The 16,865-nt window shown below is 39.2% G+C and overlaps 2 protein-coding genes across 3 annotated transcripts in view; one reads left to right on the top strand and one right to left on the bottom strand.

Annotated features, from left to right (window-relative positions):
- Positions 1-16,865, bottom strand: part of LOC150085169 (tectonic-like complex member MKS1) — a 502,024-nt gene that overhangs the window by 364,355 nt on the left and 120,804 nt on the right. The window lies entirely within an intron of this gene.
- CCT6 (chaperonin containing TCP1 subunit 6) overlaps positions 1-16,865 on the top strand; it is a 112,115-nt gene that overhangs the window by 24,764 nt on the left and 70,486 nt on the right. Inside the window, exon 2 of the mRNA XM_090373906.1 lies at positions 9,893-9,956. Coding sequence (XP_090230032.1) covers positions 9,893-9,956 — 64 coding nt within the window. The remainder of the gene's footprint in view (positions 1-9,892; positions 9,957-16,865) is intronic.

Raw genomic sequence — 16,865 nt, 5'->3', positions numbered from 1 at the left:
AGAATGAAAGAGACCTTGGGATAATTGTGAATTCAGATATGAAGTTTTCTGAGCAGGTCAGACAGGCTATCAGTGTAGGTCATGGGGTGTTGTGAATGATTTACAGGAATTTTGCGAGCATGGATGAAGATGTGATTATCCCCTAGTGTAAGGCAATGGTAAGGCCACACCTTGAGTACTGCATAGAGGTCTGGAAACCTCATTTTAGGAGGGATATAGAGTTGCTAGAACGAGTACAGAGAAGGGCAACATGACTGGTGAAGGGAACAAAGGGGGTGCTCTTTCGAGGAAAGGCTTAAGTTCTGGAAATTGCAGCTTTCAGAGACTAGGCATCTGCGAGGCGATCTGATTGAGGTGTATAATGGATTGAGTAGGCTTAATGCTGAGGGGATTCTTCCTCTGGCTCAGATTACAAACCTGAGGGGGTATAGATTCAACCTGAGGAAAACACTGTTGTAGTATAGATGTGTGTGTGCGGAAATTTGCCTTTAGCCAGCGTGTGGTTGATTGCTGGAACAAACTTTCATCTGTTGTTCTGGAAGTTGATAGCTTAAATAAATTCAAGGCAGAACTAGACAAACATTTGGTATAAATGGATCAGTGATATGGGAAGAGGTTTTTTTTTTTTTTTTTTTGGCTGATGCTGCATAAGCTTGCTTTCTTGCATCATGTGCCTCTAATAATGCTAATCAATGCATGACTTAAATGGTGCCTCCGTAGACAGGTGGGCAGGAGCAGCAGTGCGTAGCACACATTTCTTGATTATACCGGGGTTTGAGCCCGTGACCACCAAATACGGAAGATGTGGAAATGTCAGGGAATGACCACTGCATATACCCGGAGCAATATGGCCTTAGTTGCTAATGCTCCTAAACACCAAATAATAACAATGACTTCAACTTTTGATTTTTTGAAATATAAACTATATTATGTTATCTGTAACCCAGTGGTTCTCAAACTTTTTTGAACCGACACCTCCCTTGACTTGTAAAATTTTCCCGGTGCCTCCCTTGAAGTAAAATATCTATAATTGTGCAATTTCTTATTTTTAATGTTAATACAATAATTATTAATGTGGTGATGCATTCTCTTTGGCAAAAATACCACAAATATTTTCTGTAATTATTTTCATTAATAATACTGATCAAATAGTAATAGATATAGATATCTAATTCTAAAAAAAAATCATTCTTAATACATTTTTAATATTTGCCATGTAAATCTTACGTAAACTATTAAATCATCCACAATGTTCCTGGTAAATTATGGTGCCTCCACAGGGCCTTGCCACGCACAGTTTATCAAACCTCTCCTATAACCAGAAGTATAACGCCATTGGTATTAATCTCTAGTGTGTCTTTGTTTGTTCCATTTCTGAAGGTTTTCTCTTATTTCACTTTTACTCTGATAATTTTTGTGCTTAACCTGGCAGTGGTGGCACAACTCTTATAACACAAATGGTGATGATGTCACATGGCAGTTACCTTTTTATTTTTTTTTAATATCTAGAAAAATGTTTTCGGTGTTTTTGAATTGACCAATGATTATACCACTTTTTCAGATTGCTACGTTTATTGCATTGATCTTTTTTAATAATTTTTTTAAAAACAAGCGTTTTTTTATTTTTTAACAACTTGTTATTTTCAAAAAAATCAGAAGAAAAAAAAAAAACCCATATCAGTCAAATAGACCAGAATCTGTTATTTTGAACTATTTTTCCTGTTGAAAAGAATGTTTAGTACATGAAATTTTAAATGCGCACATATAAATATTAATGCTTATTTTATGCATAAATATTTATAAAATAATTAATATGCGTATATTACAATTGTACACTTCAATTTTCATACTTTTTCAGATTTGCAGCACTTTGCAATGTTTAACCTGTGGTACCTACTTATTTTACTTTCCATAGAGTAATGTCCATCTTTTAGAATTTCTCCATCTTTACTATGAAAACAATAACAAAATATTTCAAAAACAACCTGTGTGACTGTAGATGTTTATTTAACTTTTGGGTTTGGAAGAGCAATTACTCTTTAGCACTAGTAGAGGCATACGATGCAAGAAAGCAAGCTTATGCAGCATCAGCAAAAAAAAAAAAAAAAAAAAAACCCTCCCATTTCACCCCTCCATTCGTTCCAAATGCCTGTCCAGCTCAGTCTTAAATTTATTTAAGCTATCAACTTCCACAACAAAAGATGGAAGTCTGTTCCACCAATCAACCAACTGCTGGCTAAAGGCAAATTTCTGCACATCTATTCTATAACTGTCTTTCCTCATGAATCTGTGGCCCCTCAGGTTCTTAATCTGAGCAAGTGGAAGATCCCATCAGCATTCAGCTTGCTCAACCCATTCAAGGCCTTACACACCTCCATCAGATAACCTCGCAGGTGCCTACTCTTCAGGTGCTGCAATTTGCAGAACTTAAGCTCTTTCTTGGTAAGAGCACCACATTCTTTGTAATCGTCCTAGCAACTCTATATCCTTCCTGAAATGAGGCCTGCAGACACAGTATTTTAGGTGTGGTCTGACCATTGCCATGTACAATGCGATAATTACTTCCCTGTCCCTGCTAGCTAAATTCCTATTTTTCATTGACAAGACTCCATGACCTGCCCTGGCAGCCTGTCTGCACTGTCAGCAAACTTCATATTTGACTGCACATTTCCCTCAGGTCTTTTTCACTTTCCACTTCCCTGAGTGTATTACCATACAGTTGGTATGTTTTTCTTGGGTTATTGCTAACCGTATGCAGTACTTTGCATTTGTCAATGTTTAACTTCTGTTGCCACTTCTCAGTCCATTTGCCCAACTTATCTAGATCCAGTTGGAGTAGCCTACTGATGTTAACAACCCTGCCAACCTTTGTATCACCTGCAAACTTGCACATTAATCTTGATATACCTTCATCAATATCATTGATATCGAACAATAGATTAGAACCAATAGTTTTTCCTTGGTCGGATTACTGTTTCAAAACTTCTGATGTCAACATTTGCTCAGATCGTGTCAGTGAAATTATTCTTGTAGGAATGGAATCCTCTATTCCACATTCCACCTTAAAATCTCGTTGTTTATCTAAACCTTTGTTTTCCAATAAATATGCCAAGGCTGTTCAAAAGAACAATATTGCATATTGTAATTAGCTTGTTTTCAATTCTTCAGTTTCATTTTGTGCCTACACCACAGCTTGCAACAATTGTAAAGCAGTTATTAATCAGAACAAACTAGATTTTGAAAGGCTAAGAGTAGAAAACTTGCTTCTTGCCCTAATGGTAGCCGAGCATTCTGATCTCTTGCCAAAGCTGTTGGCTGCAACTTTTGCCCATGCCTGCTCCCACCTCTCTTAAAACCAGATTGTCATTTCAGCTAAGGATGAAGCTGACCTGCTAGCATCCCATTTTTCTTCCAACTCATGTATTAATAATCTTGTAAAAAAACACCTCCCACTATTTTCAGCCCGCCCCATTCAATGCTTCCTATGGTCTTCTGTCAAAAGGATATCAGAAGGATTTTGGTGAATCTCGATGCTAAGAAAGCTCTAGGTCATGATGGTATTTCTCCACTTGTTCTCAAAACCTGCACTCTGAACTTACTGATGTTCTTTGCCACCTTTTTTTTCACTTTCTTATTCCAAAGGTATTTTTCCTTTTGCAAGGAAATTTGCTCATATCCAGCCATTTCCTAGAAAGGGGTGACAAATCCCTCCCATTGCAATTACAGTCGATTCCGGTTATTTGGGACACATCGGGACTAGCACACTTTGGCCCGATTAAGCGGCTGCCCCAATTATCCGAAGTTTCACGTAAATAGTTAAAAGTACAATTTACCCCCCCCCTCCCATTTACAATTAGTTCACTGTACAATCAAATCACGTTACGACGAACTCAAAATAGTAAAGTACCGTTCACTATACGATGTGCAGTAAGTGCCGGTCATTATGATCACGTTTGTGAATTGAATTTTAATTCTATTAAACAGCGATTCTAATTAGCGAAAATAGGAGGAATATTATCCACAGGCTATAAAAGTAAAGATATATTAAGCACAAATTTACCCTTTATTACCTTACCAATTAAAAAATTAAATGATATGTGAAAATCGGAAGAATATACGTGATAATCGGAATAATTAATACATACTGTAATATGTACATACTAACTAAACTAGTTGGTGGGGGCTGAAATTTAAAACAGTAAAAAGATAAGCAATCAATAACAAAGAACAGGGCACACACAAATTGCAAGTAACACAACACGCGCAAGTGAGAACGGAGTAACAAATTAGGAAGCTTTAAAAATAGGAATGAAGAGAAGATTCTGAAAATTATTTTTTTTATATGATTGAAGATTCCATGGAAGTGTAAACACATTTTACCATAATAACCCACAGAATTCCAGCTGCCGGTATTATCGCAAATTCAATAAGATCGAGTTTACTGTCCGTTTATGATAGATTGCACTAACAGAAAAGCCCAATAAACAGGTGACTGCTAATTGTTTTTATTGTTTTATGGTTGTGACCTCCAGAAATCCGACCGAACTACGTGGTATGGTCGGAGACAATCGTAGGGTAATCTCCAGTGCTGAGGTCTCCTGCCCCGATTAAACGGCATTTTGTCCCAATTAAGCGAAGTAAACCCTGGCTATTTTCTCGATTGGTTTTTGTTTTTTAAGATTTGCCCCGATTAACCGGTGGCCCAAATAACCGGAATCCACTGTACTTCTACTCTTTCTAAAGTAATAGAGAAATCAATTAACCACCACCTCTTAAACTATCCAGAAACCTTCCGTCTGATCAATGATTGCCAGTATGGATTCTGTCAGTGTTGACCCACTGATGATATTCTGGGTTATGTTACCCATATATGGACAATTTCAGTGGAAAAGTTCGGTGAAACACAAGCAATTGCTCTTGACATCTCAAAGGCTTTCGATCGTGTTTGGCATAAAGGTCTTCTAAACAAGCTTCCATCTTATGGTTTGCCAACTGTTTTTTGTAATTGGTTATCCAGTTTTCTCTCTGACTGCTCACTAGGGGTGACAGTAGATGGCTCTCTGAATTCTAACTTCTCCACTAATGCTGATGTCCCCCACTCTTTTTCTTTTTATATTAATGACCTTCCATTGATCAGAAATCATATCTGTCGATTTGCTGATGATAGAATATTGCATTCCCCTTTCCAATTTGAGAAACCTTGCCCTGCTCAATCAGCTTCAACTTCTCTAATATCCGATACCAATTCCTTAAATGCCGATCTGCGGGTAATTGTGTTTAATTCTGTGGGGCAAAGGAACTTAGTTGATTTTAATCCTTCTAAACTCAGTCCTGTCTTATATCTCTCAAAAAGAATTCTTCTGCTCTTATGCTTAGCTTTGGTGGCACTCTGTTTTCTAGGCAAGATGATATTTCTCTTTTGCAGATTACTGTCTTCTGATCCCGCTTGGCACAAGCACAGTACAAATATTGCTTCCTCTGCATCTGAAAACTTGGTTTTCTCTTTTGCTTTCCTCGTTACTTTTCTTTCAAACAGGTGTTCACTCTGTACAAATTGCAAATCTGCTCTACCATGGAATATTGTTCCCACATCTGGGGTGGTGTTCCCAAAACCTCTCAGGCTTCTAGATTCCATTCAGAAAAGAGCAGTTAGGTTAATTAATGACTCATCTCTAACAGAGTCTCTCCACTCTGTGTCATAGACATACTGTTTCTGCTACATGCCTCTTGTACAGATACTTCCATGGGCACTGGTCTTCTGAATTGGGTTCTATAATTCCCGCTCTCTCTCTCTCTCTCAAAACAGTTTGAACACGTGCAGCCAACATCTATTTACTGTTCAACTTCAAACTCACAGAACCAACTTTTTATCTTCCTCGTTTATTCATTAAACTGCTGTTTTCTGCATCAGCCTTCCTTCATACTAACATATAGGTTAGTGAAAAAGAATAATTTTAACATATCCATCTACCAAAGTAGTTAAATTAATTAATTAAATTGGCATCGTTTTGGTTATCTCATTTTGGTAGATGGAATGCCTTCACGAGTTTCCATAGTATTGTACTAACTCGAATAAGTAACACTTCACCAGTGATGAAGACTACTGTTACTTACTCTCAGTGGATATCACCACCACCACCACCCAAATGTCACCGTTTCAAAGCTTGGCTTCTCCTCGGTAGGCGGGCAGGTGCCTTGTGCTGCAATAGTGACAACTCATTTACAAGCTTTGAAACGGTGCCGTCAGGGTGGTGGTATCCGCTGAGAATAAGTAACAGTAGTCTTCTCCACTGGTGAGGTGTTACTTATTTGAGTTAGTACAATACCATGGCAACTCGTCAAGGCATTCACAATATGATATATAACCAAAACGATGCCAATTTAATTAATTAATTTAACTACTTTGGTAAATGGCTACGTTAAATGATGCTTTTGAACTAACCTATATGTTGGTCATTCTGCCTTGTAGCATGAAGCATTTGCCCTTAAATATTTTAACTTCCTTCATGCGTATTTCCTGAAAATTACAGTCTATATAAATTCAAGGCTAATATCAACAAATATCTTCTTTCGTCTTCTCAACCTCCAACGCATGCACGGTACTAAGTACTATCGGTTCTAATCATCATCATCATCATCAGCCATTTTCAGTCCATTGCAGGATGAAGGCCTCTCAAAACTTTACAGTTCCTTCTGTTTTGTGCAATGGCCATCCATTTACTACCCAGAAACTCATGAATTTCATCTATCCATCTCGACCATTGTCTTCCAGGTTTTCTTCTAGCTCCCCTTGGGTACCATTCTGTTATTTTCTTAGTCCATCTATCATCATGTCTTCGAGCTATGTGTTCTGCCCAAGACAATTTTATTCTTTTGTTTTGATAAGAATGTCCTTTACTTGAGTTTGCTGCCTAACCCATGTGTTTCTCTTCTTATCTAACAGTCTGATTCCCAATATAATTCGTTCCATTCTTCGCTGTGTAGTTCTTAGCTTCTCTTCCATTCTTTTGGTGAGTGCCCAAGTTTCACTTCCATAAGTCACAGTGGGGAGTATACATTGGTTCATTATTTTATGTTTCAGACAAATTGGGATATTGCTCCTCAGTATGTGACTATATTTCCTGAATTCTATCCATCCAAAAGTTATTCTTCTCTTGACTTCCAGCCATCTATCATTATTACAGCTAATAACTTGTCCCAGATAAGTATATAACTCTACCATTTCAAATACTGCTCCTTCAATCATTATGTCCCTTTCTGTGGCATACTTGTTCATCATTACTTTTGTTTTAGCCATATTCATCTTTAGTCCAAAATCCTTTAACTCTGCATAACTGATTAAGATTTTCCTCTAATTATGTCATCTGCAAATCTTAAATCGTTTAGGTACTCTCCATTCACATTGACTCCTTTCTGCGACCAAGCTAATCTTCTGAAAGCTTCCTCAAGGGCAGTAGCAAACAGCTTCGGAGATATTGTTTCCTCGTGGAATTCCTTTCTCGATTTTAAATTTGCTACTGTTTTTGTCTAGTCTAATAAAGGAGGTAGCGTTCTCATATTTTCTTCAAAATCATATGTGGGGTATCTATGCCTTGTCTCTTTCCAGTGCCCGAAACATTGCCTTATGCTGTATGGAGTCAAATGCCTTTTCATAATCCAAAAATGCCAGGCATAATGGTGTTTTATATTCATTTGCTTTCTCTATTAGCTGTGACATTACGTGAAGGTGATCCATAGTTGAGAATCCTGTCCTATAGCCAGCTTGCTCTTTCGGTTGCTTCTCATCAAGTATTCTTTCTAATCTGTCTGTTAGTAACGACCTTGTGAACAACTTGTAGTTATAGATGTAGGATAACAAGCTAAGTGGTCTATAATTTCCAATTTCTGATTTATCTCCTTTCTTATGCAGCAAAACTATGATTGTATTATTCCACTGCTTAGGTGTCACACCTTTTCTAATGCATTTTGTGAAGAGCCTTGCCAATTTTTGTATTGTCTCTTCCTCCCAATTTTAACAATTCTTCAGTAACTTCATCTTCCCCCAGGCTTTCTGATTCTTCATTTTCTTCAACGCATGTTCTACCTCATTGGAAAGAATATCGGGTATGTCGTATGTGTTGCTAATTTGCGATCCATCTTCCCCACTGCTGGCATCATTCCTTCGCTCCTTGTATAATTCTCTATAGTAGTCTTCTGCTATATATAAGTACACCATTGCTATTCTTCAGTTTCAGTATCATTTGTCTTTCTGTATTACTGCTCATGGCTGCTGATTTAAGTCCTTTGTTTCCCCTTAATGCTTGTTCTACTTTTCTTGTGTCCTCTCTGAGTCTCTTTCTAATGGCTTTGCATAACTCAGTATACTCAATTTTCTCCTTGTCAGTGTTTATCTTGCTCTTCATTTATCACCTTCGGTTCATCATAACAAGTGTTTCTTGACTAATTTTTCTTTGGATTTCTTTTTTCCCTGTAGGTTTCTTAGGCTTTATCACTTTCAGAAAGTTGTTATATTCCTCGTTGATATCTTGGTCCTGAGCAGTCTGCAGAAGCTCAAACTTGTTCTTAAGTTCCAGTACATACTGCTTTTTCTCCTCTTCTGTTATGTCAAAGACCTTAGTGTTATTTACTCGAGTCAGTTTTTCATTTCCAACACCTACCTTGTTCGGGACAGTAACATCATTCACGATATATCTTCTGTTAGTGAGGATGAAGTTAATTTCATTAGTTGTTAATCCATTTGGACTCTTCCATGTCCACTTTCTGTCACCCTTTTCTTGAATCCTTGTGATTCTGCAAATTCCACAAGTCTTTCACCTCTTTCATTTCTTTTACCAATTCCAAAATTTCCTATAGTTTCCCTTTCTGTGCTGTTTTTTCTTTTTCCAACCTTAGCATTGAAGTCCCCCATAATAATAGTGTATTGGCTTTTCTGCTCATCTAGAAGAGACTCAATTTCTGTGTACATTTTTCAACCTCTTCATCAACATGGCTCGACGTTGGTGCATAAACCGTTATAAACTTTTTCTTGTACCGCTTAGAAATCATGAGTATGTCTTGACATCCTTGGTGGTTACTTTTGAATTCCAAAATGTTGTTTTTTATATCTTTATGGACCAGAAACCCAACTCCACCTTCGCTCCTTTCACTGTTTCCATTGGTATACAGTAGATTTCCAATTGATAAACTTATTAGTGATTCATTTCTTTTTGTTGTTTCAGCCAAACTGATGATATTCCAATTCACGTTTTCTAGTTCCTTTTCCAGCTCTAATATCCTGTCTTCACTGATGAGCAATCTTACGTTGTAACAGGCCAAGTTTAGTTTCCGTGCATGGCAGCCTGGTTGTACTTAGAGATTCTTAGCACCCTCTGCTTCTGCTCTGATCCTCTCGCTGCCGTAAGAGAGGAGGGGGGAGTGAAAGCTTCTGGGGACTGAGGGCTATTTGTTTCGTCGTGCTGTCATATGCTCGAGGGTTTGGTCTTTTCCTCTTCACGCTGACCAGGCATCTTGAAGAGAACCATTCTACACGTTCGTTGCCACTCTACACGTTCATAACAGTGACATAACAGGGCTTACCATCGAGAAGGTGTGCATGAGTGGATTTTAGGGAGGCAGGCCAGCTGGACTTCTCCTAAATCTTCTGTAATAGAAAGATATTGGATCCATCAGTATTTTAGACTGAGTGTCTGATAACACGCAGAACACCTCTTCCCCTCTAATACCTCTCATGTTTGGGGTTTTCATAAAAAAAAATATGTACAATGCATTGCAGCAGTTCAGAATAAAAAAAAAAAATTTTTTTTTTAAAGAATTTTGCTTAACTATGTGTCATTGACTACTGGATTATGAAATGGGATAGTTATTAAGTTTATTTATTTGCTTATTTTTTTAGGTTGGTATCTGGTGCAGGTGACATCAAGATAACTAAAGATGGCAATGTACTACTACACGAAATGGTATGATTTAGTGTTTTGGTTTGGACTCTCTCTCTCTCTTAGTAGTTCTCAATCAGCCATCTCTGGCTTTTAACCTACTCACCTTCTTACTAGAAATGTCCTTATTGTTTGTTTCAGCCCATCATAATTGAATATGTAATTATGTAAAATCATAATTCAGATTTTATTTTTCATGTTTTAGTCAAATTTTTTTATTTATTTAAATTAATGGTGCACTTGTTACCATTATCAGATAAACACAAGTAATTGTATTTATCTGATAGAGTTGGTTAATATGTTGTTTGCGTGGATTAAGAAATTGCGTAGAAAACGCAAGTGTAGTCTGCCGTTGTTGTTCTGTATCAATATAACAAGAATAAAACACACTGTATAAGAGTTAGTAGTAGTTAGTTTCTTTATAATTCCATAGACATAGTCATGTTACAAGTCCATAAGTGTTTTAAGTCCATAAATATATAACTGTATATGAATCTATAACTTTATAATATCGGTGTAGATACACGATAGTTGACCTCGCACTACTTCAAATAAGTAATGCTTCTCTGAAGGTAGCCACAATATGAGATATAATTAAAATAATCCCTTTACACTACGTACGTAGTTTAATTTTATGGATTAACTAAGGTGTATCTACACCAATATTATATAGTTAATTTAAACCCATATAGGTTGGCAGGGTTGTTTATGACAGTACGCTGCTGCCGCAGGATTTCGAAAGGTTGTGCAGATGGTCTGAGAGGTGGCAAATGAAGTTTAATATTGACAAATGTAAAGTACTACATATGGGAAGCAGTAACCCCAGAGTAACGTATCAACTCTGTGGTACTGCACTGACAGTGGTAGAGAATGAAAAGGACCTGGGAGTAATTGTGCTGGCAGATATGAAGTTTTCTGAGGAGTGCAGACGGTCTGCAAGAGTAGCTCATGATGTTTTGTCAATTATATATAGGAATTTTTCTAGCAGGGATGAGGAGGTGATTATCCCCTTGTATAAGGCAATGGTCAGGCCACACCTTGAGTGCTGTATACATACAGGTCTGGAGGTCTCGTTTTAAGACGGATGTAGAGCTGCTTGAACGAGTACAGAGAAGGGCAACAAGATTAGTGAATGGAACAAAGGGTTGCTCTTACAAAGAAAGGCTTAAGTTTTACAAATTGCAGTGTCTGGAGACTAGGCACCTGAGAGGTGATCTGATTGAGATGTATAAAGCCTTGAATGGTTTGAGCATGCTCAATGCTGATGGGATTCTTCCTCTTGCTCAGAATAAGCGCTTGAGAGGGCATAAATTCAAATTGAGGAAAGAGGGTTGTAGGATAGATGTGCGGAAGTTTGCCTTTAGCCAGTGGGTGGTTGATTGCTGGAACAAACTTCCATCTGTTGTTGTAAAAGTTGATAGCTTAAACAGATTCAAGGCAGAACTAGACAAACATTTGGAGTGAGTGGATGGGTGAAATGAGAAGGGTGTGTGTGTGTGTGTGTTTTTTTTTTTTTTTTGGCTGATGCTATATAAGTTTGCTTTCTTGCATCATGTGCCTTTGCTAATACTAATGCTAATTATACCTTGCATTTAGTCTTTTAAGTACAGTATCATTTTGTTCACCATTTGGCATCTCTCATATTGTGGAATTGACTTTGCAACTGTGATAGCATGTTTGCATTGCTAGGGGAGCTGCCCACCCACCGATGATAGGCCAATAGAGTCTTGAAACAGTGCCATGCCATTTGGGTAGTGGTGCCCACTGAGAATAAGTAACAGTACTCTTCTCTACTGGAGAAGCGTTACTTATTTGAAGTAGTGTAATACCTGGTATCTCATTTAATTATATCTCACAATATGAGATATAATTAAAACGATGCCTTTACACCACGTACGTAGTTTAATTTTATGGGTTAAGTATGGTGTATTTATACTAATATCACATAACGATCTGCTGACGAGGCTAGTGGGAGCCAGACGTGTTCAAAGCTGCTAAGTGGATTTTATTATTTATTGATTTGAAATTATTGTTTTTCTAAAACTTTTGATTTAAATTTAGTAGTATAGAATTATTTTGTGATTTTCTGATTAATCTGGTGTATTTATTCTTTACTCGGCCTTGTAATTCCATAAAAGTATCGGTAAGGGTATCAAATCCATGTATTACAAGTGCAGCTCTGCAGAACGAGAAGTTTTTTAGCCATATTTAGCCGCTTTATTGACCAATTGTTACATCAAATTATTTTCTATAAGTAGCTTATAGACCTGGTGAGGATCGTTAGTTTATTCTGAATTGAGACAGCGAGATTTGGAAGTTAATTAATACTTTAGTGTCCGTAGATTTGCCGTTCATAATTTGCCGCCTTTGTTATACGATATGTTATATCCCGAACTAAATAGCGTTAGTAAGTATAGTATGGCGATCACCGTCCGAACGCCTGCAACGGTGGAGTGAATTCTTCAAAGCATTGTATAATCACGACCCACCTCGGGGACTGCCAGAAGCCGCACTATCGATCGATCCCCCTGAAGTCTCCATGGTCGATGTTGAGCCTACAGTAGAAGAAGTGAAAGGAGCCACACAATCCCTAAAGAATGCAGGGCACCAGGAGTGGACCAAGTCACCACAAAAGCGATCAAAGCTGGGGAGATGTACTTCTTCGCCGACTACACTCACTCCTCAGAACCATCTGGTGCACTGAACAAATTCCGCTAACATGGAGGAAAGCCATTATCGTACCGATCCACAAGAAAGGTGATAACCGGGATTGCAAGAACTACCGTGGCATCAGCCTCCTTTCCATCATCGGAAAGGTCTTTATGAAGATCATCCAGTCAAGGCTGCAAAAACATCGCGAGCAAACCAGTCGAGAAGAACAGGCGGGATTTAGACCCGGGCGAGGATGCTGTGATCAAATCTTTGCCATCCGTCAGCTGATGGAGGAGAGGATCTGGTGTGGACAGCGAACCGTCATTGTTTTCATTGACTTTAAGTCTGCTTTCGACTGTGTCCATCGGCCTGCCTTATGGAAACTACTAGAGGTTGAACATGTACCTCGAAAAGTCATCACACTCCTCCAAACTGCATACAACAGTTTAACCAGCCAGGTGCGCATCCAGAACGATTTATCTGAGGAATTTACCATCCAAACTGGAGTCCGCCAAGGGGATATAGCCTCCCCGTTGCTTTTCAACATCGTGGTCGACGCCATTATGAGGCAAGCATTCAGAAACAGACGGGGCATACAATATGACAAGGATCACTATGTGACTGACCTGATGTTTGCCGATGATAGTGCTATCTTTGCTGGTAATGACTCTGAAGCCACGGACATTCTCTACGACATTGCCCGGCCATACGGTTTGAAGATCAATGCTGATAAGACAAAGGCCCTGACAACAGATGGGTCGCAAGCCACCATCTAACTCGAAGGTGTCCAGATCGAGCAAGTGCAAGACTTTAAATACCTTGGGTCGCTGGTCCAGGAGAAGAAAGTTGCATCCACTGTGGAAATCCACAGCGGAATTGGACAGGCGGCCACTGCGTTCGCCTCGCTCAAATGGTGTCTGTGGAAGAGGACCAACATTTCCTCAAAGACTAAAATCCGACTCTTCTGGACTTTGATCCTGCCCATTCTCCATTACGGATCAGAAACATGGATTTGTCTCAAGCTAGATTTAAACAAACTTGAAGTATTCCAAATGCGATGCCTGCGGCAGATTTTGGGCATCTCACTTCGTGACCGCATCACTAATGATACCATCTGCACCAGATGCCAACAGCAACCAACCATTGCCGACCAAATCCAGAAGCGAAGGCTTAGATGGTTTGGCCACGTATGTAGAATGGGCACGAACAGAATACCATCCACACTCCTTTGGAGACAACGACCCACCCAATGGAGCATCCAATGGACCACGCCTAGGAAAACGTGGGCCAAGCAAGTGGAAAATGACTTGAAGAGCCGACGTCTCGACCTTAACCAGGCCAGGACTGACGCCATGGATCGTAAAGTATGGAAGAACATCACAGAGCAAGTGCGAAACCCTGCGGCACCTACAGCAGCATACTGGTTGCGTGGCCAACCGCCTCCCCAGCTGCCAGCTAAGGACCAAGAAGAAGAAGAAGTATAGTATATAATATAATATTGTCAATTAATCAGTAAAATGTATTAATTTTGTTAAACATCGTTGTCAATTAAATTGTACTTTTAACTAAATACATATGTCTTAGATTACAAACGTAACATAATTAATTAATACATAACTTGATACGTAAGTTATATAAAGGGAACTCGTAGAAAATACTTGATACTGAAAAAAAAAAATATATATATATATATAGCGTTATAACTGTGTTGGGATACAAGTTTAGGGTTATACTTTTGTACCGAAATTGAAATTTTATTAAAATAAATCAAAATCATGACTCAGACCAGAGCAGCAAAGCAAAAGGCTCAAGCTAATGGGCTGTGGCTCAGAGGAGAACTGAGGGGGGGGAAGTTGCCCTCTGAATCATAGCCTTTTAAAATGCACAGCTTGCATGATGTTTGTGGAGCAATCGGGTACGGGACATGATATTGCCATGAGGGGGGTGTCTTTGTGTGTGCGCGCGCGCGATGCAAGGAGTGTAACGAAATCAGGTGACAACTCATCGTTGTTATGGGCCTATATGAGAGCTTGAAGGACAGGGTGGATGCCCTCGAAGGATCTAAATTGAGGGGCCCATCAAGTTCTCAGTAGCCCACATCAACGCCAGAGCTTGCACTTGATTATCACGCAACACAGCGGCAACCCCCAAGGCAGAATGCACTGGTCCCACAGGAACTAGTAGTTGTTGGTGACTCTATTGTCAGGGAAATGGAGGCCGACCGGGCTAGCCGAGTGGGTAAAGTACCTGCCCGGCAACCCAAAGGTCGTGGGTTCGATTCCCGCCTCGGGCTTGGATCAAAGTACTGCAAAAACCTTGGGAGGTGCAATATGGCCACAGAAGCCAATGCGCCAACAACTACCAAATCAAAAAAAAAAAAAAAAAAAATCAAAATCAGGGAAATGGAGAACATGCTTTGTAAAAGGGATAGGTGGAACAGGACCAGGGTATGTGTGCCCTTAGCCATAATTATGAGAGCTTCCTTGGACTAAGGGGAGGTACCCCATAGACTGGAGATGTGCAAATGTGACACCAATTTACAAAGGAGGATCAAAGGCTGACACAAGTAATTATAGACCTGCGAGTTTAACTTCTGTTCCAGGAAAATTAATGGAGGTACTGGTTAAAGAAGCACTGCAGGATCATCTAGACAAGACTTCAGTTATAGCTCAGACACAGCATAGTTTTGTTAAGGGGAAGTCTTACCTAACCAATTTGATTGGATACTATGATGCAGTCACAAAAGAGCTGGATGGGAGCAGAGAATAACTTTGATATTATATACTTGGATCTTAGAAAGGCTTTTCATACTGTTGTACATGGAAGACTGCTGCACAAATTGGAGCAGTGTGGCATTGGAGGCAAATTGCTGCTATGGATAAAGGGGTGTTTGAGGGGACAGATAGTGGTAATCAATGGACACTGCACATCCTGGAGTCCCTCAGGAGTTCAGTGTTGGGTCCATTATTGTTTTCTGTATATTATACATAATATTGATGATGGTATATCAAGCTTAATGTCCAAGTTTGCAGACGAAACAAAGGTTGGCAGGGTGGTTAAGGACACTACTGATGCTATGCTGCTGCAACTGGATCTGGAAATGTTGAGCAGATGGGCTGAGAGGTGGCAAATGAAGTTTAACATTGACAAATGTAAAGTACTATATATGGGAAACAGCGACCCCAGAGCAACGTATCAACTCTGTGGTACTACACTGACAGTGGTAGAGAATGAAAAGGACCTGGGGGTAATTGTTGGTGGGACAGATATGAAATTCTCTGACAGTGCAGACAGGCTACAAGAGTAGCTCATGGTGTCTTGTCAATGATATACAGGAATTTTTCTAGCAGGGATAACGAGGTGATTATTCCCTTGTATGAGGCAATGGTCAGGCCACACCTTGAGTACTGTATACAGGTCTGGAGGCCTCATTTTAAGAAGGATGTAGAGCTGCTGGATCGAGTACAGAGAAGGGCAACAAGGTTAGTGAATGGCATAAGGGGTTGCTCTTACGAAGAAAGGCTTAAGTTTTGCAAATTGCAGTGTCTGGAGACTAGGCACCGCCGAGGTGATCTGATAGAGGTGTATAAAGCGTTGAAGAATCCCATCAGCTTTGCGCAATGCTGATGGGATTCTTCCTCTTGCTCAGAATAATCACATGAGAGGGCATAAATTCAAATTGAGGAAAGACAGATGTATGATAGATGTGTGGAAATTTGCCTTTAGCCAGCGGGTAGTTGGTTGGTGGGACAGACTTCCATCCCTTGTTGTGGATGTTAATGGCCTTAATAAATTTAAGGCTCAGCTGGACAGGTATTTCAAACAAACGGAGGGGTGAAGTGGAAGTTTTTTTTTTTTTTTTTTTTCTTTTTGGCAGATGCTGCATAAGCTTGCTTTCTTGCATCATATGCCTCTACTAATGCTAATATAGTTAATTTAAACCTATGTAGAATTATGCCTTGTGCATTTAATCTTTAAATAAATATATAACGTAGTATATATGACCTAATCTAAAATAGCACAGTTTGTAGTGCTATCAAAGAAAAGGTATTCTTTTTAAATTAGAGTAAAATCATGCCTCAGACAACAGTAGCAAAGCAATAGGCTTTAAGGAGTGGGAATGCTGTGATTCAGGAGAGAACTTCTGAGGGCAGTTTTCTTGCGAATCAGAAAATTTTGTGTTTACTTGTTCTAGCAGTACACAATATAGCCACAGGGATACCTTTGTGAGTTCTTTGCAAAGAGAATGAGGAGGTTAAGGGCAAATTCAGTATTCTGGTG

The sequence above is a fragment of the Mastigoproctus giganteus genome, chromosome 5, assembly GCF_048544385.1.
Source record: "Mastigoproctus giganteus isolate SK-2022 chromosome 5, ASM4854438v1, whole genome shotgun sequence".
NCBI classification, from domain to species: domain Eukaryota; kingdom Metazoa; phylum Arthropoda; class Arachnida; order Uropygi; family Thelyphonidae; genus Mastigoproctus; species Mastigoproctus giganteus.
This window is presented reverse-complemented; position numbering and strand designations above follow the sequence as displayed.